This window comes from Mesoplodon mirus (assembly GCF_964341445.2).
Source record: "Mesoplodon mirus genome assembly, chromosome: 14".
Taxonomy (NCBI): domain Eukaryota; kingdom Metazoa; phylum Chordata; class Mammalia; order Artiodactyla; family Ziphiidae; genus Mesoplodon; species Mesoplodon mirus.
Window position 1 is genome coordinate 63,598,784 of NC_138990.1, and position 24,120 is coordinate 63,622,903.

The window sequence follows — 24,120 nt, forward strand, 5'->3', positions numbered from 1 at the left end:
TCCATTTCTGGGAGAGCCGAAACTGTAGTTAAGGTAAGCCTCGATTTGGTGACATGGGGCCTAGCATAAGCGACTCCATTTGGGGCCTGGTGTCTTGTTTTTAACAACATGTATACATGGTATATATAAAAACTGAAATAATTTTATAATAAATTGTATAAACTGAAATAATATGTAAAACTGAAACAACAATACAGTGTACTTGGACATTTTTCAATTTTTTCACTGAAAAATGCTAAGATTTATTAAATCTATGCTGGAGAAAAGTCTGCAATTTGAAAAAACAAACTGCATTTGTTTTTTGCATCTGTTCAAGTGAACTTGAACATCCTCCGGATCTCACATATACTGCACACTCTTTGGCCTTTGTATGTGCTGTTCCTTTAGAGTCAGACATTTATCTCTTCCTGTCTCACCTGGCTTTGTTGTCTTCATCTTTAGATTTTCACCTTCAAAGTCATTTCTTTGGGTAGACCTACCTTGTTCCTACATTTGAGTACACTCCTGTCCTGGTTATGTGTTTCCAAAGCACCCTGTATTCCCCTGTCATTATACTTGCCATCGTTCTTTGTAATTAGTTTAATGACTGTGTCATCTCTCCCCGACACCTGAGTGTACGGTATGTCCCCAGGGAACAAGTATTCCAGCCCAACTTCTGACATGTAATAGGCCTTCAGAAACTTCTTTTGGGAGAATGAGAAAATACCACGTAGTGTAGGAGAGAGAATGTGTCAGAAAGGAAACTGAAAAGCAGTGAAAGAATAGGAAAGTACTTAGTGATGAATGGTTGTGCTAGGGGTTCAAGATGCTTTGTCTTACCATTGTTATTTAAGAGGTCCTGAAAGCTTACGGTGTTCTTTATTTTACTTTAGTGTCTATACTAATAAAGGTATGTTAGCAAAAATTGATTAATTCATTGCTTACATCATAACAAAGGACTGGTATCCAGAGGTTGTTAGGGAAGATAAGGGAGAAGCAGAAACAGCGAGAAGGTTTAGCAAACACTTGGAGTACTCACTATGTTCCTGACACTGCTAGCTGCTGAGGCTGTGATAGGACCCCAAAACAGTCTCTGCCCTTATAGCATGCGAGGGAAACAGACATTAGACAAATAATCACACAAAAGTATAATTTTGATAGATGTCATAAAAGGAGAATTCTAAAGTGGTATTTCAAGAAAGTGCAACATTTTATTTGGGGGCAGTGCACATGCCAAAGTGGTTTTCATTGGTGTTTTTGCCACTTGACAAGTAGCCGTGCGGCTTGTGGGCTCCTAGTTCCCTGACCAGTGATTGAACCCGGGCCCCAGCAGTGAAAGTGCTGAGCCCTAACCACTGGACCGCCAGGGAGTTCCCCTGAAAATTTACCTTTCTAAATTCACTAAGGATAGCCTCCATAGTATTTCTCTCAATCTATGATTAAGTGGCATGAACATAGGCAAGATGGAGAAAACAAGTCCCAAAAGTGGTATTAATACACCAGTTAAGGCTTAGATTTAAAGCTGGCCTGGGCGTCATTCCAGGAGTATATTTAATGAACCACTTAACTTTTTTTTTTAGTATTTAAATATTTATTTATTTATTTATTTTTGGCTGCATCAGGTATTAGTTGCTGCACGCGGAGTCTTCATTGCGGCATGCGGGATATTTCCTTGCGGTGCATGGGCTTCTCTCTAGTTGTGGCATGCAGCCTCAGTAGCTGTGGCGCATGAGCTTGGTAGTTGTGGCTCATGTGCTCAGTTACCCTGCAGCATGTGGGATCCTAGTTCCCTGATAAGGAATCAAACCTGCATCCCCTGCATTGGAAGGCGGATTCTTTTTTTTTTTGGCAGTACGCGGGCCTCTCACTGTTGTGGCCTCCCCCGTTGCAGAGCACAGCTCCAGACACGCAGCCCCAGCAGCCATGGCTCACGGGCCCAGCCGCTCTGTGGCATGTGGGATCCTCCCGGACCGGGGCACGAACCCGTGTCCCCTGCATCGGCAGGCGGACTCTCAACCACTGCGCCACCAGGGAAGCCCCACATTTTCTTTATCCCTTTATCCATCGATGGATACTTAGGTTGTTTCCATATCTTGGCTATTGTGAATAATGCTGCTGTGAACATGGGAGGTGCAGATACCTTTTCCAGTTAGTGTTTTGGGTTTCTTTGGTTCTATTCCCAGGAGTGGAATTTCTGGATCATACGGCAGTTCTATTTTTAATTTTTTGAGGATCCTCCATATACAGTTTTCCATAGTGGCTGTACCAGTTTACAGTCTCACCAGGAGGCTCAAGTGTTCCCTTTTCTCTACATCCTCACCAGCATTTGTTCTCTTGTCTCTTTGATGATGACCATTCTAACAGGCATGAAGTGTTATCTCATTGTGTTTTTGGTTTGCATTTCATCTCTTCATGTACCTGTTGGCCATTCATGTATCTTCTTTAGAAAAATGTCTTTTGTCCGTTTTTAAATTGGATTAATTGGAGTTTCTTTGTTATTGAGTTGTGTTGTTAGTTTTTTATCTATTTTGTGTATTAGTGCCTTATCAGATAAATGTTTTGCAACTATTTTCTCCCCTTCCATAGGTTGGCTTTTCACTTTGTTAATTGTTTCTTTTGCTGTGCAGAAGCTTTTTGGTTTGATGTAGTCCCACTCGTTTATTTTTAATTTTATTACTTGTGCTTTGGGTATTATATCCAAAAAATTATTGCCAAGACCCATGTCAAGGAGCTTCTCCCCCATGTTTTCTTTTTTCTTAAAAAATATTTATTTATTTATTTGGCTGTGTTGGGTCTTAGTTGTGTCATGCAGCATCTTTGTTGTGGCATGTGGGATCTTTCATTGTGGTGCGTGGGTTCTTTGTTGCGGCACGTGGGCTCTAGAGCACACAGGCTTAGTTGCCCTGCGGCATGTGGGATCTTAGTCCCCCAACCAGGGATCGAACCCATGTCGCCTGCGTTGGAAGGTGGATTCTTAACTACTGGACCACCAGGGAAGTCCCTCCCCCGTGTTTTCTTCTAGGAGTTTCATGTTTTCAGGTCTTAACAAATTTAAGTATTTAATCCATTTCAAGTTAATTTTTTTAAGTGGTGCAAGATAAGGGTCTAGTTTCATTCTTTTACATGTGAATATCCAATCTTCCCAGCACTGTTTATTGAAGAAGATTGTCTTTTCTCCATTGAGTATTCAGCAGCATTCTCAAAAATGAAATCTTCAGCGAGTTTAAATGAATCTTTAGGGGCTGACAATGAATCTGGAGTTCTTAGAGAAATTATTGAATTTGATTGCTTAGATATTCCACATTTTGATGCATTTAAGGAGGTAACAGGGACTTCCCTGGCAGTCCAGTGGTTAAGACTCTGTACTTCCATTGCAGGGGACGCAGGTTCAATCCGTGGTCAGGGAGCTAAGATCCTGCGTGCCAAGGCCAAAAAATAAAAATTATTAAAAAAAAAAAAGAAGAAGAAGCTTAACAGTTATTTCCCGGTGTGATCTTTTGTATTTTTCCTAGGTGACTGTTGTGTGTATCAGAACTAATGACCAGTGATTGGTTGCTTCATTAGTCCCTTGCTCCCTTCATAAAGTCATTCATTCAGCATAGAGTTATCCATTGCCTACTTTGTGCCAGGCATTGTTCTGGGAACTACAATGGTAGATATGACAGATAAGGTCCCTCTTCTTATGGAGGTTCAGTAACAGTGGAAGGGTAGAGAGAGAGAAATAAATGAGCAAGAATTTCAAAGAGTAGTAAGTACAACAAAGAAAGCATAATATTTTGATGTGACAGAGTGACTTGGCTGGGCCAGGAAGATGCTGAATATGGTGGTCAAGGATGGCCTCTCTATGGAATTCCTGTCTCAGGTGAATCTCAAATGATGACAAAGAGCTCACTGTTAAGATCTAGGGGAGGCTAGTGGGGCCAGCTAGTATAAGTACCTATAGCTTGACTTGTTGAAGGAGTGAAGGGAAGCTAGGGTTGTCAAGCATGGAGATAGAGAATAAGGGCGCTTGTTAGGAGGTGAGGCCAGAGAGGTGAGGCCTATCCAAGGTTCTTAACATTTTTCGTGCTGTGGACCCTTTTGGCTTCTAATAAAGTCTATGAACCACTTGTCAGAATAGTGTTTTTAAATGCGTAAAATGAAACACATAGAGTTAAATAGGAAGCCAATTATATTGAAATACACTTATCAAAATATAAAAAAAATTCTTGAGAAATAAGTCCTTTTTATTAATGCATTAAATAACATGATCTGAGTGAAGTTCGAACTTCTTTAATTTTGAACTAATGAGTTTAAATGTTAAAGTTATCTCCAAAAAACTATAATATGATATGAAAATATATCTGGAATTTTAATTGATGACAAAGACACAAGTACTGATGATACTACTGTGGTTTATTACTTACATTAACAATGGAAGAAAATGCTTGATTCCAGTTAGAGGTTAGAGAAAATGAAGATGGGATTTACTTCTTTGTTTATGTACTACCTTGAATTCAAGGATCTATGGACCTTTGTTTAAGACCCTGGGATAGATCATGTAAGGCTTTTTAGGTTGTGGTAACTAGTGGAAGATGGAGTTTATCAAAACCCAATGGTGATGTTCGCTTTGGCAGTACATACACTAAAATTGGAACGATACAGAGAAGATTAGCATGGCCTCTGCACAAGGATGACATGCAAATTCGTGAAATGTTCCATATTTTTAGGTAATAGTGTTATTTATTTATTTTTTTTTTTGTGGTACGCGGGCCTCTCACTGTTGTGGCCTCTCCCGTTGCGGAGCACAGGCTCTGGACGCGCAGGCTCAGCGGCCATGGCTCACGGGCCCAGCCGCTCCATGGCATGTGGGATCTTCCCGGAGCGGGGCACGAACCCTTGTCCCCTGCATCGGCAGGCGGACTCTCAACCACTGCGCCACCAGGGAAGCCCAATAGTGTTATTAAGATTTTATTTTAGGGCTTCCCTGGTGGCGCAGTGGTTGAGCGTCCGCCTGCCGATGCAGGGGACACAGGTTCGTGCCCCAGTCCGGGAAGATCCCACATGCTGCAGAGCAGCTGGGCCCGTGAGCCATGGTCACTGAGCCTGCGCGTCCGGAGCCTGTGGTCCACAATGGGAGAGGCCACAACAGTGAGAGGCCTGCGTACCGCAAAAAAAAAAAAAAAAAAAAAAAAAGATTTTATTTTAGTTTCTGTACTTCTGTAATTAAAAACAATCGTACTGAAAAGTATGTTATTTTGTTACTAGAAATAAAAATGATTAAAAAAAAAAACCAATGGTGCCCATCAATTGATGAATGAATAAATAAAATGTGGCATATCCATACAATGGAATATTGTTCCTCAGTCAAAAGTAATGAAGTACTGGGCTTCCCTGGTGGCGCAGTGGTTGAGAATCTGCCTGCTAATGCAGGGGACACGGGTTCGAGCCCTGGTCTGGGAAGATCCCACATGCCGCGGAACAACTGGGCCCGTGAGCCACAGCTACTGAGCCTGCGCATCTGGAGCCTGTGCTCCAGCAACAAAAGAGGCCTCGATAGTGAGAGGCCCGCGCACCGCGATGAAAAATGACCCCCCGCTTGCCACAACTAGAGAAAGCCCTCGCACAGAAGTGAAGAACCAACATAGCCAAAAATAAATAAATAAATGTGGGTTAAAAAAAAAAAAAAAAAAGTAATGAAGTACTGATGCATGATACAACATGGATGAACCTTGAAAACATTATGCTAAGTGAAAAAAAGCTGTCACAATATAATGTGATCCATTTATATAAAAAGACCAGAATAGGAAAATTTATAGATTCAGAAGGTAGATTAGTGATTGCCTAGGCTTGGAGGAATGGCAGGAGGTTGGAAGGAAATTGTAAGTTACCGCTAATGGGTACAGGGTTCCTTGTTTATTTTGAGGGCAGTGACAGAGTTTGAAAATTGATTGTGGCAATGGTTGCACAAATCTGTGAATATACTAAAAACCATTGAATCGTACACTTTAAAATGGAGAATTGTTTGGTATATGATTTATATCTCAATAGAGCTGTTATTTTTAATTAAAACCATAACCAATTGGGGGAAAAAAAACCCAGTTGGAAATTGCCAACTGGGGCTCAGTACAAATTACAAGTAGGGGAAGGAATTCAAGATGCTAGTGAAGGCTTTGCAGGATATGGAACAAGTGAGCAGAGGAAGGGACTTTAACTCTTAGAAGAGCTGCAGCAAGGTGGGCCTTTGTGTGTGAGGGGCTAGAGGACATGTTCTGAAGTTTATACAGGTACTTCTGTAATAATACTACTTGTGTTTTCTTGGAAAACCTTACCTTCTTCAAAGTCATGTGCTAGAAAACAGAACTTACAGAAAAAAATAGAGTTAAGGTAGACCTCAAAATATATGAAAAATTTTAAGTGATTAATAACAAAAGCATTAACAACCTTTAATAGAAACAATAGCCTGCGTAAATCTCCATTGCATTTGTAGCCAGCATCAAGTGACACTTTGCAGCTTTAAAGTCTGGGGCTTATTTCCTCCTTTGAGATGCCCTTTGAGGTCATTTGCTTCAAATGTCAGTTTCAACAAAGTTAAAAATCTGAACCAGGGTATGTAGAATTCAGTTAAATAAAAAATTTCTTTTTAAACAGTGGCAAATGTTTTTGTACTCTTCATCTATACTCAGCCTTTCCACATATCTTAACATAGTGGAAAGTATAATGGTCATTAAGCCAGCCACTCTCAGGTCTTTGTATGTTGCTAAGCTTACTTTTAATTGTGTGAAAGCTTTCCCTTGATCTCTTCAAAACATTAATGGGCTGGGGGAAAAATCATTTGTGAACCAGTGCCACCACCATGTTTTGCTGCCATCATTCCCCTCTACCAATAGCATATGAGCTAATTCAGAATAAAGAACCAGGCATTGTAGCACAACAAACATTATGTGGGCAAAGTGTTGTTTATAGGCTGTCTAAATAATGTTTCACACATATGTACTATTTTCTAAATATGTCTAGATGCTGTTGTGATTAATAATAAAATATGAATTCTCACAATAGTTTTACTGACTGCCATCATAACGTTTTCATCATTTTCTCAATCAAGAGCTACCAATACTTCTGGAAAATGTTGGGAATTATTGCTTTGGAGTGAAATGCAGTATGCTAGAGATCACTTGCAGCGTTCTCCTAAGGGAATTTATTGGAGATCAGAAGAAAATCCTTGTGTTATAACCAATAATAATGCGTGGTAACTATTGCTGAGCTTCTATTGTGTCAACTACTGTATATATACTAAGCATAGTTGTCTTATTTATTCACCTTCTAGGTAGCTGTTATTATTACTCCCATTGTAATAGACAAGGAAAAGGAGGCTCCAGATCACAGAGCCAGTAGATACCAGAGCAGGGATTGGCTTCCAGGTCTCTCTACTCATGCCTTTCACACTACAGACTGTTGCTTCACTTACTTCTCCTTACATAATTCCCCAGCATGTGCTCTTAAACAGCATCAAGTGAAGTTCCATTTACTTGTGGCTTGATTTAACCTCTGTTAATTGGAACACTGTATTATTAATGGAAATTAGGGATTTATAAGGTAAGTTAGATATTTTATTTTAATGACTTCAACTTTGGGTTATTAAATCTAAAAGAAACGCTATTCATTTGGTTGTAATTAATGTCACGTTTCTGCATCTATAGTACCTCTTCTGAAGGAGATTAGCAGACATGCAGGGCAGGCAGTGTTTTACTAGAGTGCCAGATCATCTCCCTTACTATATAAGTACTAAACACATTTGAATTAAGATACCTGAGTGAGTAGTAACTTCAGAGATCTGCTACACAGTTTGTGCTTTTGGGATCAAAGGCTGCTCATTATCGCAAATTTTCATGATTTGTAGTTTTGTATTTTTAATATAGGACCTATTTATTTATTTACTTTTTGCTTTCTTTTAGGAAAACATCAGGCATTGTTGTTGGCAGTTTTTATGACTCCTCTTATTGATCTTCGTTCTGATTTCTCCAAGTTTCAGGAAATGATAGAAACAACTTTAGATATGGATCAGGTATGCAATATACTCTTTAAAACAAGTGGCAGAATAGTTTTGAAAAGCAAAGGCACATCAGAAAACTTTCCAGATTTCTCTTTTTAATATTTAATTTTGGCACTTTTGTAAGGCACCTTTGAGACAGTGGATGTAAGATTAAGTGATGGGAAAAGGTTTTTAAACTTTTTTAAAATAACAATCATTTCGGTGGACGAAAATTAAGAAAGATTAACAGAGGAAGTGAATATTGGGCATAAGTGGCCTGGTTAAAGGAAATTTCATAAATAAAAGATTTCACATATGCCAGCTGAGTTTTGTTTTAATTCCAAGAAAGAAGGAAAGTTATAGTCACTGGAAAAGGGAAGGGTATAGAGGTAAACATAGAACGTAAGAGAAGTCAGCTTCTCTTGTTTTATTTTCCACGTAGGGAAGGTCTTTGGGGGAGGAGGTTAGAGTATGGGTGTATCTCCTGAGTAGGAGTATACTAAAAAGTTAACCATGACTCTAAATACTAATACTTTGAAATTTTCTACATACTAACTTTCCTGTTAAACATAATCATGCAGGAAATATGTGCTTACATTATTCCTATTAAAGAATAGTTAGATTCTTTGCATTCTTCTTAATAACTGGATTAAGTGGAGTTAACATTTGCCATATATGATGTTGATTTATTTTGTTTTTATTGGATCATTAACTGAGATTTAAAGAAATTAAACCTCGTTTACTCTGTGCTCTTTGGATTTTAGAATTACGTGTGTGTGTGTGTGTGTGTGTGCATGTGCACGCGTGTAGGTATAAATGCTCTTTTCTGGTAATTTGTCAGTGATAGGGCAATCTTTTCCATTTACTTGTAGGTTAAGCAGTCAGAAAACTTGCATCGTTCATCCTTTGTTTAGGAAAACTTGTTTTAGCTCTTGTTTCCTCTGTAATATTGCTGTTAGTGGAATGATTTTAGGTGCCCAACTTTTAGATCATTGGGAGCCCAGCAATCTGTTTTAACAAGCCCACCAGGTGATTCTGATACATGATTAAGTTTGAGACCCACAATATTAAGGCATGGAGATAGCAACTTAGAAGTTTCTAATAAAGCTAGCCACAAAGGGCAAAATCAACTGCAGCATTTCATCAGAGCTTTGCCTGGCCTCTGGGTTCCTTCAAGTGTGTAAATAGGTGTAATGACATGGAAAAGTTCAATTCTTGCTTTCCCACCTCTATTTTAGTCAGTTTTTTTTAACCATCAAGAGCTACACATTTACTTGCTTTCATTTAAAGGAATGTTTACAAATATCCAACTCTGCCCAGTCACAGGTAAGGCCACATCCTCACCTGTTGGGAAGAAGGGGGCAGCAGTATCCACCTGTTTAAAATCTTTGGATTTTAGAAGCACATGAATGTGTGTGAGTGTGTGTGTTTGTGTGTGTGTGTCTATGTGTGTGTAGGTATAAATGTTTTTCTGGTAATATTTTGTCAGTGATAGGGCAGTTTTTTTCATTTGCTTGTAGGTTAGTGTGCTTGTGGGTAGTTTTCCAGAAAGATATTTAAAATACCATGATATACACTTTTAAAGTGTTTTTCTTTATTTGGTGCATTTCTACTTATAAATGGAGCACATAGTATTAGAACAAGTGAAACGAAATGATGGAAAGAAATACAGAGTCAAAAATAACTGTCCTTGATATTTCTCTTTCCCTCTTTTCAGATGAACAATGTTAACAGCCTGGTGTGCTTTTCTTCAACTCAATTGTATTATCCTTATTGTGGGTTAAGGATTTTTACTTTGATCTGAAATACTTGACACATATCTGTTAAACTAGAATTTGCTGTGACTGTAAAATAGTAGTCAGTGTTAATTCTTGAATGATGCTATGGGATTAGAGCATTATAAGATTTTATAAATATCTGGGAAGAGTGGATTGCGAAGGTAAGCAGTGCAGTAATTGGTTGGATATAGACTGCAAAAGAAGAGGTCATTTGTCCTAATTTCATTGCTGTCACTTTAGATACAACAAGCCCTAGTTTTTAAATCTGAAAGTACAGTATTAAGTAGTTCACTTTGTAGGGAAAGAAAACTTTTCTTCTCCTTTCTTAGGTTCATTGTTTGGGGGACTGGTAATTAAACTGACCAAAAAAAAAATTTAGCAAGAGAACACAGAAAATGTGACTCAAGGAAGCTGTTATGAGTAACAGAAAAATGTGACTCAAGGAAGCTGTTAGAATTTGGGAATATTAGGGGAAGGGGAGTGGGAGAGAAGGCACTTATTGGAAAACAAATGGCTTTTAGGAAAGATAAATGAGCTCTTTGGAGAACAGATGGAAGATATGATAGTTTTGACTTCCCTGGTTGTGAAACTCCCTGGGAAAGGACTTAACGACAATTGAGTTCTTTGGGGAGGCTCTGCTTTTAGGTAGATAAGAGAGTTCAGAAACAAAGTCTACTCTCATGCTTTCATCTCAATATAATTTTTATGCCACAGTGACATGAGTAGATTACTTGTGGTTAAACTTTATATCAATTAGGACTCTTTATTTTTGCAGGTAATCTAAACTCTCAGTACACCTTGGCTCATGAAATTTTAAGTCTAGAGATACGGTAGGCTTTATTTAGAGTTGCTTTATTCAGCAGCTCTGTAAGGCCATCCAAAGGACCTAGTTTCTTGATCTCTTCTATTTTTTTGTGATTTAAATTTTGACCTAAGGCTGGTTCCTCTTTTGGCTCTAGGATGGCTACCTACCAGGAGCAGTTCATGCCATATTCCAAGAAAGAGTCCTGAAGTTTGCCTTGATGGGACTATTTAAGCAATGATAGTGGCCAGAGAAATAGAATGTGATGTTTGGCCTAAGGTACAAGGGGTAGGTTATTTCTCTAGTTGGAGATACACAAAGTATAAGAGCACTACTGGGAAGGGAGAAGTAGGGAAATAACTGTTGTAAGACCACCAGGAGTGTCTCCTAAGATTCTGTCTTTATTCTCAGTTACAAACTTTTAAACTTAGCTCAAGTTATGAGGTGAATTCAACCCTTCACTGTCATTGTAGATATTTGTAGTGAATTTAGGCGTTTCAATCACGTGATTCAGAACCACTTTGAGAAAACCTCAAGAGGATATCGATCGTTTCATGTATGATTTAATATTTTCTACCTGTGCACTTAGGAATTCATGTGATGAGAGGAGCAGTCATTTATATGAGTGGTTGGGTTAATTTTTGTTTTTTCCTAGGCTTAGCTTTTTATATAAATGTGTTGGGTGTTTTTTGTGGCTACTTTCTTATAGAAAGGTTTTCCATTTTTGAAGTAAATGTAGAGCAAAACTACCCCAAGACAGGGTTCAAAAAAAACAATGATTTTTCACAAAAATGTAAACAATATTTGTTTATTGGGTGATTCAGTGAGATGTATTAAATTTTTAAACCTTTCTATATGTATTTGGACCATTATATCTTTGAATCTTAGTTTTCACATACACTTATTATTGATATTGCATCTACTATTGGAAAAGTAATGACTTTAGATAAATTTTTATTGAAAATACTGGGACAGAAGAAATTGAAATAGTTTTTAAAAAGCCACAATTGAATAATCCTCATACAATATATATATATTTCATATATCATTACTGTATAAGTATATGAAAGTATAAAGATACTTTATAACTTTAAATTAACTATAACTTTAAATTAAATATAAATACTTTAAAGTTTTTGTACTTGGAAATGAAAAAGAAATACAAAAAATGGAAGTATTCATATTCTTCCATCTAGAATTCTGTCAAAGTGTTGACATTTTTTCTTATAGTTGTCCTATAAAAAACAAAACACTGTTTTTGTAAAACTGATACCTATATAAAATAGCATTCACACAATGCAGAAAGGTAGAGAGATGGTAGTTAAAAATATCCTCCACATCTATCACCCAGAAATAACTGTTACTAACATTTAGTCTTTTCTCAAGTATGGGCAGTATTGAAGGTTTAGAGGACAGATGTTGAAATTTTGTGTTTTAGTCCCTTACAATAAAGTATTGTCCCACTCAAAATCCTAGTAGTGCCCTTTACGCCGCGTAAGAACACAGCGAGAAGGTGCTGACTCTGAACCAGAAAGTGGGCCCTTAACCAAAACTGAGCCATGCTGGGACCCTCATCTTGGACTTCCCAGCCTTCAGAACTTGTATAGGAATGCAAGAGATTTCTGTGTCTTAATGTTGTATCCTGCAACTTTACTGAATTCATTGATAGACTTTAAAATAAAGACTGTTACAAGAGACAAAGAAGGACACTACACAATGATCAAGGAATCAATCCAACAAGAAGATATAACAATTGTAAATATATATGCACCCAACATAGGAGCACCTCAATATATAAGTCAAATGCTAAGAGCCATAAATGGAGAAAGAAAATTGACAATAATAGTGGGGGACTTTAACACCACACTTACATCAATGGACAGATCGTCCAGACAGAAAATCAATAAGGAAAAACAGTCCTGAAATGAAACATTAGACCAGATGGACTTAACTGATATTTATAGGACATTCCATCCAAAAGCAGCAGAATACACATTCTTCTCAAGTACACAAGGAACATTCTCAAGGATAGATCACATGCTGGGCCACAAAGCAAACCTAGGTAAATTTATGAAAATTGAAGTCATATCAAGCATATTTTCTGACCACAGCAGTAAGAGATTAGAAATCAGATACAAGAAAAAAAACTGTAAAAAAAACACAAACACGTGGAGACTAAACAGTATGCTACTAAACAACTAATGGATCACTGAAGAAATAAAAAAAATACCTAGAAACAAATTACAATGAAAACACGACAATCCAAAACCTATGGACATGGCAAAAGCAGTTCAAGAGGGAAGTTTACAGCGATACAAGCTTACCTCAGCAAACAAGAAAAAACTCAAATAAACAACCTAACCTTAAACCTAGATCAACTAGAGAAAGAAGAACAAACAAAGCCCAAAATTAGTAGAAGGAAAAAAATCATGAAGATCAGAGCAGAAATAAATGAAATAGAGATGAAGAAAACAATAGAAAGATCAATGAAACTAGAAGATGGTTCTTTGAAAAGATACACAATATTGACAAACTTTTAGCCAGACTCATCAAGAAAAAAAGGGAAAGGGCTCAAATCAATAAAAGTAGAAATGAAAAAGAATTACAATGGACACCACAGAAATACAAAGGACAATAAGAGACTACTCCAATTTATACAATTTTAAAGGTTATACTCCACTTATTATTACAAAATATTGGCTATATTCCCTATGTTGTACAATTCATGTTTGTAGCCTTTCTTACACCCAATAGTTTGTACGTCCCATTCTGCCCCCCCTATATTTCTCCTTCCCACCCTCTCCCTGTTGGTAACCACTAGTTTGTTCTCTGTATTTGTGAGTATGCTTCTTTTTTGTTACAATCACTAGTTTGTTGTATTTTTTAGATTCCGCATGTAAGTGATATCATTAAAAAAAAAAATCCTAGTAGTGCCTCCATTGAGACACAGCTAATGGTCTTTTTATGGTTATGTACAGACAGATGCATAGATAGGGAAATGAGTTCATACTATAGACATAACTTCTAATTTAAAAAGGATCCAACCTAATGGTTTTCAGTGTAACAGAAAAAAAAAATTATGGGAGGGAATTGTTGAACTTCAAATGAATAATTTTTCACCATAAGAGAGGGAAAATAATCTAAAACATAGGTTAAAGAAACTCACATTAGGAAAAATATGAGGAGATTGGAGATTTCTTTGAAGGACATGTTTCAATTTTGGAGTATTAATTAACCTGCTCTGAAAGTTGAGCAGTTAACCACTCTTGTATGTGCTTCTGTAGAACTCCCTTCATACCTCTTGGTATTTATTAATAGTTATATTTTTACACTGGCCAGGTCTAAAATATGCACAACATGTCTGTAGCCTTAATTCCAATCTCCAGGCTGTTTAATGTTCATGTTTATATGTAAATGGATTCAGTGCTTACCATGTCCTTTTACCATGGCTTCTTCATTCCTGGCTTTAAAATGCTTGATTCCACTTTTATTTGGCTAGATCTGTTTTTCAGGTGTTTTGGGTTTTTTAAAAAGAAAGGTTGATGGATATTATAGTCCTTGAATTATTTTATGCTTGATAAGCATATCTGTCTTTTAGCTTTATTCTCGAGCAAATCTTCATTATTATAGTTGCAGCTTTCCTAAACTTTGAGGGTGATGCACCACTATCTTCTGACATTCAGCGTTAATGAAATGTCTGTTATCACTTTGATTTACTACCGCCCTGTCCTCCCACCTGCCTCCCCATCCCCGCATTCCAGGTAATCTGCTCTGCCTGGATGCCTGAAGAATTCTTCATTCCTGTTCTCTTTCCTTCACCCCTTATCTTTCCCCACTTTCACCTTCCCCCTTTCCTCTGTCTGGCCCCCTCTGGGCCTTGACCTCTTTTTCTTTCCTTCTCTCTTCCCACCCCTTTTCCTTCCTTCCCCCTTCTTTCTATCCACATTCTTTCTCCTGTTAATTTCTCCATCCACTTTCCTCCGTTTTGAGGTATTTAAAAGTTTTAAATTTTGATTATAAAATACTTGTCATACTAATATAATCAACATTTGTATGCACACTATAAAGTCCTGTTTGCATACATCCCTCCACAGAATTACATGCTATCCTGAAATTGGTGTTTATTATAATTTTCATGCATTTCATTAATATTAATATTTTCATCATATTTCATTAATATGTGCTATTGGTTATTTCTAAACTTTATAAATAATATTGTCTTAAGTATTTTGATTGAAATTGCATTTAATTTAATGATTAACTTGGGAGAATCAACATCATTACAACATTGAGTCTTTTTAAAAATTAATTAATTAATTTAACATCTTTATTGGAGTATAATTGCTTTACAATGTTGTGTTTCTGCTTTATAACAAAGTGGGTCAGCTATACATATACATATATCCCCATATCTCCTCCCTCTCAACATTGAGTCTTTCTATCCATAAATATATTTTTCCTTTGTTTTGTTTCCAATGATTACATTTTTTGGAGGGGAATTTACATAAAATTAACCAATTTAAAGGGTGTTATTCATTGGTATTTAGTACATTTACACTGTTGTGCAACCACTACCAGTTAGTTCTAAAATATTTTCATTACCACCAAAAGAAAACCCATATCCATTAGCAGTTACTTACTTTTCCCAATTTCCCTAGATGCTGGCAACCACTAATCTACTTTTCATCTCTATGGACTTGCCAATTCTTGACATTTTTTATAAATGGAATCATACAATATGTGACCTTTCGTGACTGGCTTCTTTTATGACTCAATAATATTCCATTATATGTATATACTACATTTTGTTTATCTAGTCAGTTGTTGATAGACTTAAAGGTTGTTTCTACTTTTTGGCTATTATGAATAGTACTGCTTTGAACAGTCATGTACAAGTATTTGTTCAGTTCTTTTAGGTATATACCTAGGAGTGAAATTGCTGAGTCATATGGTAATTTTATGTTTAACTTTTTGAGGAATCACTAAACTGTTTTCCATAGTCCCTGCACCATTTATCATTCCCACCAGCAATATATGAGGATTCCAGTTTCTCCACATTCTTGCTAATACTTGTTATTTTCTGTGGTTTTTGTTTGTTTTGTTGTTTTAATAGCCATCCTAGTTGGTATGAAGTTGTATTTGATTGTGGTTTTGATTTGCATTTCCCTGGTGTCTAATGATAAGTATCTTTTCATATTTTGTTGATCATTTTATTTTATTTTTAAATTTTATTGATTGCTTTTTGGCTGCGTTGGGTTTTCGTTGCTGTGCACGGGTTTTCTCTAGTTGCGGCGAGCGGGGGCTGCTCTTCGTTGTGGTGCATGGGCTTCTTATTGCTGTGGCTTCTCTTGTGGAGCATGGGCTCTAGGTGCATGGGCTTCAGTAGTTGCACGCGGGCTCAGTAGTTGTGGCTCGCAGGCTCTACAGCGCAGGCTCAGTAGTTGTGGCGCACGGGCTTAGTTGCTCTGCGGCATGTGGGATCTTCCCGGACCAGGGCTCGAACCCGTGTCCCCTGCATTGGCAGGAGGATTCTTAACCACTGCGCCACCAGGGAAGTCCCTGTTGATCATTTTATATCTTTGGAGAAATGTCTCTTCAGATCCTTTGCTCATTTTTAAATTGTGTTGTCTTTCTGTTGTTGAGTTGTAAGTGTTCTATTTATATTCTGAATATATTTCTAGTAGATATATATTTCTGAGTTTTCCAATTGCTAAAAGTTGTTCATAGTGATTGCTTATTATTTTTAAAAGGACTGCTGGGCTTCCCTGGTGGCGCAGTGGTTGAGAGTCCGCCTGCCGATGCAGGGGACACGGGTTCGTGCCCCGGTCTGGGAAGATCCCACATGCCCTGGAGCGGCTGGGCCCGTGAGCCATGGCCACTGAGCCTGCGTGTCCGGAGCCTGTGCTCCGCAATGGGAGAGACCACAACAGTGAGAGGCCCGCATACCGCAAAAAAAAAAAAAAAAAAAAAGGACTGCTGTATTTGCAGATAGATTTCTTATTTATTTTTAATATAATTTGTTTGTGCCTCCCTTGACACTTCTTCCTTTCCATAGTTTGTCTGTTTTTTAGAGGTCAGCTTGTCTAAATCGACCTTTAAAATCCTCTTTTGTATCTTTGGTTTTTTTTTTCCCATTAATTTCCATTCTTACATATATATTTCATCTATTTTTGGTCTCTTTTCAGCCTCTTTAGTTGAGCGTTCACTATTTTTCCAGCCTTTTCTTTTTTAGTAAGCACTTAAGATTATACTTTTCTTTCAGTGTGTTGTTTTAGCTGACTGAATCCTATACGTTTTGAGAGGTACAATTTCTTACTTAGTTTTAAGTCCTTTATTCCATTATCATTTATTTGTTCTTTGGTTGTCATTTGTTTAGAAGTAAGTTTTTAAATTTCCAAGCTTGGTATGTGTCAATTTCATAAAAATTCTCCGTGTGTGTGGATTATGAGTGCTCCCTAATTTTGGTTGCAGAGTTCTCTATATGTCCATTAGATAAAGCTTTAGTTGTTTTGTTCACATTGTCTGGATACTTGCTAATTTTAATCTGCTGAGTTACTGAGAGAAATGTGGATGTCTTCATAAATTCAGTACATTTTTGCTTCATGTTTTCAAGGCACAGAGCTGTCATTTTTTGTGTATGTGTGGGCAATTGAACCTTTATCATTCTTAGGGGTATTTAAATAATAGTAATGCTATTATTATGTAATGCTTTTTGCCTCAGATTTATTTTGTCTGATAATAAGAAAGCAGTGCCAGAGTCCTTCTTTTTTGTTTTTCACATGGTATATCTTTTCCCATCCTTTGTGAGTTTTTTTGGTTTAGGTAAAACTTATAGCAGGATTTTATTTATTTTAAAATTTAATTTGAGGGCTTCCCTGGTGGCACAGTGGTTGAGAATCCGCCTGCCATTGGTCTGGGAGGATCCCACGTGCCGCGGAGCAACTAAGCCCGTGTGCCACGACTGCTGAGCCTGTACTCTGAAGCCCACGAGCCACAACTACTGAGCCCGCATGCTACAACTACTGAAGCCCTCACGCCGCAACAAGAGGGGCCACTGTGGTGAGATGCCTGTGCACCTCAGCAAGGAGTAGCCCCCGCTTGCTGCAACTGGAGGGGGCCCGCGGCAGCAACAAAGACCCAACACAGCCAAAATAAATAAATAAAATAAATAAAATAACTAAATTTTTAAAAAATTAAAAAAAATTTTAATTTGATAGGGACTTCTCTGGTGGTGCGTTGGTTAAGAATCTGCCTGGCAGTGGGTTCAATCCCTGGTGTGGGAAGATCCCACATGCCGTGGGGCAACTAGACCCATGAGCCACAACTGCTGAAGCCTGCATGCCTGGAGCCTGTGCTCTGCAACAAGAGAAGCCAGTGCAGTGAGAAGCCTGTGCACTGCATCGAAGAGTGGCCCAGCTCACCGCAACTAGAGAAAGCTTGCGCGCAGCAACGAAGACCCAAAGCAGCCAAAAAAAGTTTAATTTGATAAGCTCTTTTTTTAAAGTGGTAATTTGGATTTATTTCTACCAAATTATTTTGTGATTCTTATTGTTCCTGGTTCCCCTTACCTGTTCTTTCTTAATTTTATGTTGATGGGGTTTTAAAAATTACCATTTTCCCTCTTATGCTCCTCCTGTATCCTATCACACATGCACTGGTTTGAAGTTCTTCACAAATTTTTTTTTTTAATGTGTATACATAACTCGTCAAAGTCAAAAACATTATCAGCATCTTCTTACTTCTCCCCCAGAATACTAGGACCTTAGAATACCTTAGATCAGATTATATTTCTTCATTACTGGCTGATAGTTTAGTTCTATTTTTTATACCCCTTAGATTTCTCTATAGTCAGTGTTAAGATTTGCCCATATGCTTACCATTTTCTTTGCTGTTCATTTCTTCTTCCTGGATATTCTTTAGGAGTTCCTTTATTGGTGGAGGGGAGTCTGTTAGTCAGATTTTGTTTGTTGGAAAATGTCTGTATTTCACCCTTGTTCTTTTTTTTATTGGGGTATAGTTGTTTTTACAATGTTGTGTTAGTTTCTACTGTACAGTGGAGTGAAGTAGAATTCCCTGTGCTATACAGCAGGTTCTTATTAGCTATCTATTTTATACATATTAGTGTATATATGTCAATCCCAATCTCCCAATTCATCCCACCCCCGAACCCCCGCTTTCCCCTCTTGGTGTCACCCTTGTTCTTGAAGGATATTTTATCTGAGTGTACAATTCCATGTTGATAGCTGCTTTTCCTTAGTACCTGTAAGATTGTGTTGCGTTGTCTGTTGGCTTGCACTATTGTTGTTTACAAGTTTTGATCCCAGATATTGGTTCCTTTTACTACACTGGGTCCAAGAGTGGATTTCTTTTTTATTTTTCCTATTTGGATTTGCTGTGTTTTCTTTCTTTTTTTTTTTTGTGGTACGCGGGCCTCTCACTGTTGTGGCCTCTCCCGTTGCGGAGCACAGGCTCCAGACGCACAGGCCCAGCGGCCATGGCTCACGGGCCCAGCCACTCCGCGGCACACGGGATCCTCCCGGACCGGGGCACGAACCCGCGTCCCCTGCATCGGCAGGCAGACTCTCAACCACTGCGCCAACAGGGAAGCCCTGCTGTGTTTTCTTAATAAGAGAACTGAAAATTATTAGTCATTATCTCTTTGACTATTGTGTTTCTTTACTCTTTTTTTCTAAAGCTATGATTAGACATGTTAGACTTTTGCATTCTTTTTCTGCCATGTGTCTGTGCTTCTCTCTTTGTGATTATTTCAGATTGTCTAATTCTTCAGCTCTAATATGTTGTTTAACAATCCCATTGGGTTTTTTAAAAATAAATTTATTTATTTTATTTATATTTATTTTTGGCTGTCTTGGGTCTTTGTTGCTGCGCGCAGACTTTCTCTAGTTGTGACGAGCAGGGACTACTCTTCATTGTGGTGCACAGGCTTCTCATTGTGGTGGCTTCTCGTTGCAGAGCATGGGCTCTAGGCGGGTGGGCTTCACTAGTTGCGGCACGTGGGCTCAGTAGTTGTGGTGCAGGCTCTAGAGCACAGGCTCAGTGGTTGTGGCGCACGGGCTTAGTTGCTCCGCGGCATGTGGGATGTTCCTGGGCCAGGGCTCGAACCCATGTCCCCTGCATTGACAGGCAGATTCTTAACCACTGCCCGACCAGGGAAGCCCCGGTTTTTTTTTTTTTTTTAATGATTATATTTTTCATTTATAAAAGTTGTTCGGTTCATTTCTAAGTCTGCCTAGTCTTTTTTTTTTTTAAGTAGTATCTTGTTCTTTGCTCATGTATTCCATTCCCATTCTTAATATTCCATCTCTAAAATTTCTTGGATTTAAATCTGCTCCTTGTCTTCTTTCTGCTGAGTCTTACCTTTTTTTTTTTTTTTTTTGACTCTCTTACTCGTGGTGGCTTGTTTCCTTGTCTGTTACGTATGTTTAGATTATGAAGTCTCATTTATCTGGGTTCCTTCTGTGCAAATCATACAGGCAAATCATATATCCTCTCACATAAAATTTGCTTTTGCTTTTTGCCTGATACCCTACAAATGTAATTAACCCAGTAACACATTTAAGTTAATTTCTCAGCCTGTAGCTTTCTACATTTGTTAGGGCAGAGATTTAGCTGTTGAAAAAGAAACCTCAAATAAATAAGTAACAGTGGCTTAAACAGGAATAGGGGTTTCATTATCTATCACGACAGTGTGGGCATAGCAGCACAGGGCTGGCAGGGACTGTCTCTGCACCCTGTCTCCTCCTCTACTTCTCTAGCATCCTTAGGGTGTTGCCTTCATCTTCAAGGTCTAGGATGGCTTACTACCTTATCTTTATTCCAGCCAATGGGAGAGGACTAAAGGGGAAGAGGAGGACACATTCTGGAAATGGTACACATCATTCCTGCTCACATTCTATTGGTCAGAATTTAGTTACATGCCCACACCAGCTTCAAGCAAAGCTGGAAAATGTAGTCTTTGTTCTTAGTAGCTACGTGTCTCATGAAAAATTGTCAGTTCTGTCACTGTAGAAGGAGGGGATAATGGAAATGGCCACACCCAGCAGCCTTTTTCACTGCTAAGACATACAGCAGACATTTGAAATCCCAGCCCCAGTGAAGGCAGGCTTTTATTTATTTAAAATTAATTTTTATTGGAATATAGTTGATTTCCAGTGTTGTGTTAGTTTCTGCTGTAGAGCAAAGTGAATCAGTTATACATATACATATATCCACTCTTTGTTAGATTCTTTTCCCATATAGGTCATTACAGAGTACTGAGTAGAGTTTCCTGTGCCAGACAGTAGGTTCTTATTAGTTACCTATTTTATATATAGTAAAGGCTGGCTTTTAGTCACATATTGTCAGAGAGGAGATTCTGCCCCCGCCTTCCCTTTTCCAGGGGCCCAGGCTGATAGAGGCAGGTTTCCCTAATTGTTACCATATCTCATGAAGTAGATTTTTAACATGGTCCCCCGGCCTTGCTCTATGCTGGGGACTCTCCACTTTGCAGGAGCTGAGACATAGTTTTCCCTAACTCAACTATACATTTATTTGAAAAAGTGCTTATAATATTTTATCTAGTATTTCTAGGATAGTGGAGTTTTTGCTTTTGTTTTTGAAGATTTCTAGTATCTTCCATACTTATTTTCTCCTCTCTAATTACTTTAATCTCTTTCATGTGAATTCTCTCTGATTATATCAAGTCTTTTCTACTATGTCAGTACAGGTAATATGATTCAACGGTATCTCTCTTCTTTGTTATGTTGTATTTATTTGTATTTTAATGATATTGCTAGGATCTAACTTCCCTTCTTTATTCTTTTTATCGTTTCTTGATTACATTATCCCGTTTTGGAGTTCTAAGTCTGGGTTTATTTTGTTCCATTTCCTTTGTGTAGGCTGGTGTAATGGGTGTGTGTGTTTCTGGAGCTAGGTGGGTGATAATCTGAAAGATAACTCGTAGAGGTCATTGTATGGTGTTTGTTAGAATACCTCAGTTCTAGGTTAGATCACTTAGTTGGGTGGTATATTTTCTTATCCATTGTTTGGGAGGAGTAAGGCATTACTGAAGGATACTCCATTTGGCGTGTGGCCTAAGAGTGTTTACTAAGTTAGAGTTCAGTCATCACTTTCCCTTGCTTCACTGGGGTCTCCCAGCAGCATTTTCAGAATAGTATTCCCCCATCTGCAGAAGGAAAATGTAAGGGCACCCCTCAACTTTCTACTCTCCAGGTTGGGATTATTAGTGAGATTTCTCAGGGTTTTGTTGACTCACCAGGGAATTTCTGGAAGGTGGGAGTGAGGATGGGAACTAAGCCTGGCTCAGCCTCACTTCTCTTTAAGTTTCATTGGAAGAAGGCAGTTCTGCTGTAACACTGTCAATCCACCATTGTAACATTATTTTTTTCCTTGGATTATCATGTCTTGGTCCTTGTTTCTAGATCATCTTCATTGTTCGTTTAAATAACTGTATAATATTCTAGTGATGTACGATTGTGCAAATATTGTGATGTTCTGTTATTTCCAGGTCTTGTTGTAACAGATAAATCTGTAGAGATTTTATTCATCCCTGTGTTGTTTGCTTCTGTTGCATTATTTCCTTAGATTGAATTTCCAGGAGTAGAATTGCTATGTCAGAGTATAACAGATATCTCTGAGTCTTGTCTCATATTGCTTTCTCTTTTTTAAAGGTTATAACAACTTAGATTCTCACCAGAAATGAATGAGTATACTAATTTCACTATAGCCTCATTAGTATTTCGTGATAGGTTTTTTCCTTTTTCTTTAAAAAAAAATAGCTATAGAATAATACCTTAAGGTTGCTTAAATATTCATGTGTTTTGGGCTTCCCTGGTGGCGCAGTGGTTGAGAGTTCGCCTGCCGATGCAGGGGACACGGGTTCATGCCCCGGTCCGGGAAGATCCCACATGCCGCGGAGCGGCTGGGTCCGTGAGCCATGGCTGCTGAGCCTGCGCATCCGGAGCCTGTGCTCCACAACGGGAGAGGCCACAACAGTGAGAGGCCCGCATAACGCAAAAAAAAAAAAAAAAAAAAAAAAAAATTCATGTGTTTTATTATTATGGAGCTTTAGCAGTTTTCTGTGGCTTTAGTTTACTACTTATTTTCTCATCTGTGAGTTGTGTGTTTTTATTCCTGCTCATTTAATGACTTGATGTTTTTCTCATACATGCAAACAAGTGCCGTTTTATAAAAGAAAATGTCAACCTTTACATTTTTATATTTTGCAAAGCTATTTTTATAAATCTTTTGCCTTTTAAAAAATTAGGTTTATTTAAAATTTTAGTATATTATATAATTAAATCTTTTGTTGGTTTAAATTGAGAAAGTTATTTGATAAACGTTTTATTCTCTTTTTTGCTAGCTTTCTGTATTGTGATTTTATTTCCTTATTGTGGTGTTCAATTTTGGTATGTGAAGAAGGTGTGCTCTGATTAAGTGGATAGTAATTGGGAGGAATTTATATCAATCTCACTTACTGAACTTTTAAAAATCTTGTTTTAGAAAACTGACTCATATTTTTACATAAAATTAGGTCTTTTCAATAGTTCTTAATGTCTATAAGGATAGGATTAATTCTTTTTAAAAGTATTCTTTCAAAAGAATGTCTGTTCAAGTTTTAGTCGTTTTGTTTCAAAAAGGGATTTCAAGGCCTAACTTTTCGAGATTCCTAAGATGGATCCTTGATTTGGGCAAAAACTACACATTCTGTTACAGTCTTTAAACATTGCTTAGGGAAAAATATAAATAAAAATAATGAATACTGTTAGGGACAAAATTATCATCAGCACTATGTTTCATATGAATAATTTTTCTATATCTAGAGATCTAAGCTCCTAATAAACAGAGCTCTTTATATCTGTTAATGTATACAAACTCCTTATAGTTGTGACTGAATAACTTATGGATAGTGAATCATTTAACTCAAAACATTAGTGAATTTTAAATTAAATAAGAAAAATACTTTCATGACTTCCATCTTTACCCATCATTGATAAAATTTAGCTACTCTTTGTTCTGTCTCTAGGTGGAAAACCATGAATTCCTTGTAAAACCTTCATTTGATCCTAACTTGAGTGAATTAAGAGAAATAATGGATGACTTAGAAAAGAAGATGCAGTCAACATTAATGAGTGCAGCTAGAGATCTAGGTAAGAATGGGTTCTTGGAGGTTTGAATAATTCTTTTGTCTACATAGTGTCCACACTGGAGCCAGAATTGCTTTCCTAGAAGACACAATTGATCATGCCACTTCCTTGTTTAAAGTGCCAGCCCCCTTTTCTACTGAATAATATTACAGTCACATAAAGTTTACATACAGGGTTCTTTACATCTGGAGCCTGGCCTCCCCTTCAGATTCTTCTCTTACTAATTTCCCTAATCCCAGGATGACCCCACGTTCCTGCCAGACAAATCATCCTACATGCCCTTGCATCATGTCTTTTAAATAAGACCTGTTTTAAATGTCACCACCTCTATAAGCCTAATTCTACTAGGAATAGTTCATTGATTTGCCTTTGGGGTTCCCAAGC

At 37.7% G+C, this 24,120-nt stretch overlaps 1 protein-coding gene across 2 annotated transcripts in view; it reads left to right on the forward strand.

Annotated features, from left to right (window-relative positions):
- MSH2 (mutS homolog 2) overlaps window positions 1-24,120 on the forward strand; it is a 76,914-nt gene that overhangs the window by 37,725 nt on the left and 15,069 nt on the right. For both annotated transcript variants that reach the window (XM_082642839.1, XM_082642840.1), the window contains exons 8-9: window positions 7,914-8,023; window positions 23,616-23,739. In XM_082642839.1, the coding sequence (XP_082498965.1) occupies window positions 7,914-8,023; window positions 23,616-23,739 (234 nt within the window). The remainder of the gene's footprint in view (window positions 1-7,913; window positions 8,024-23,615; window positions 23,740-24,120) is intronic.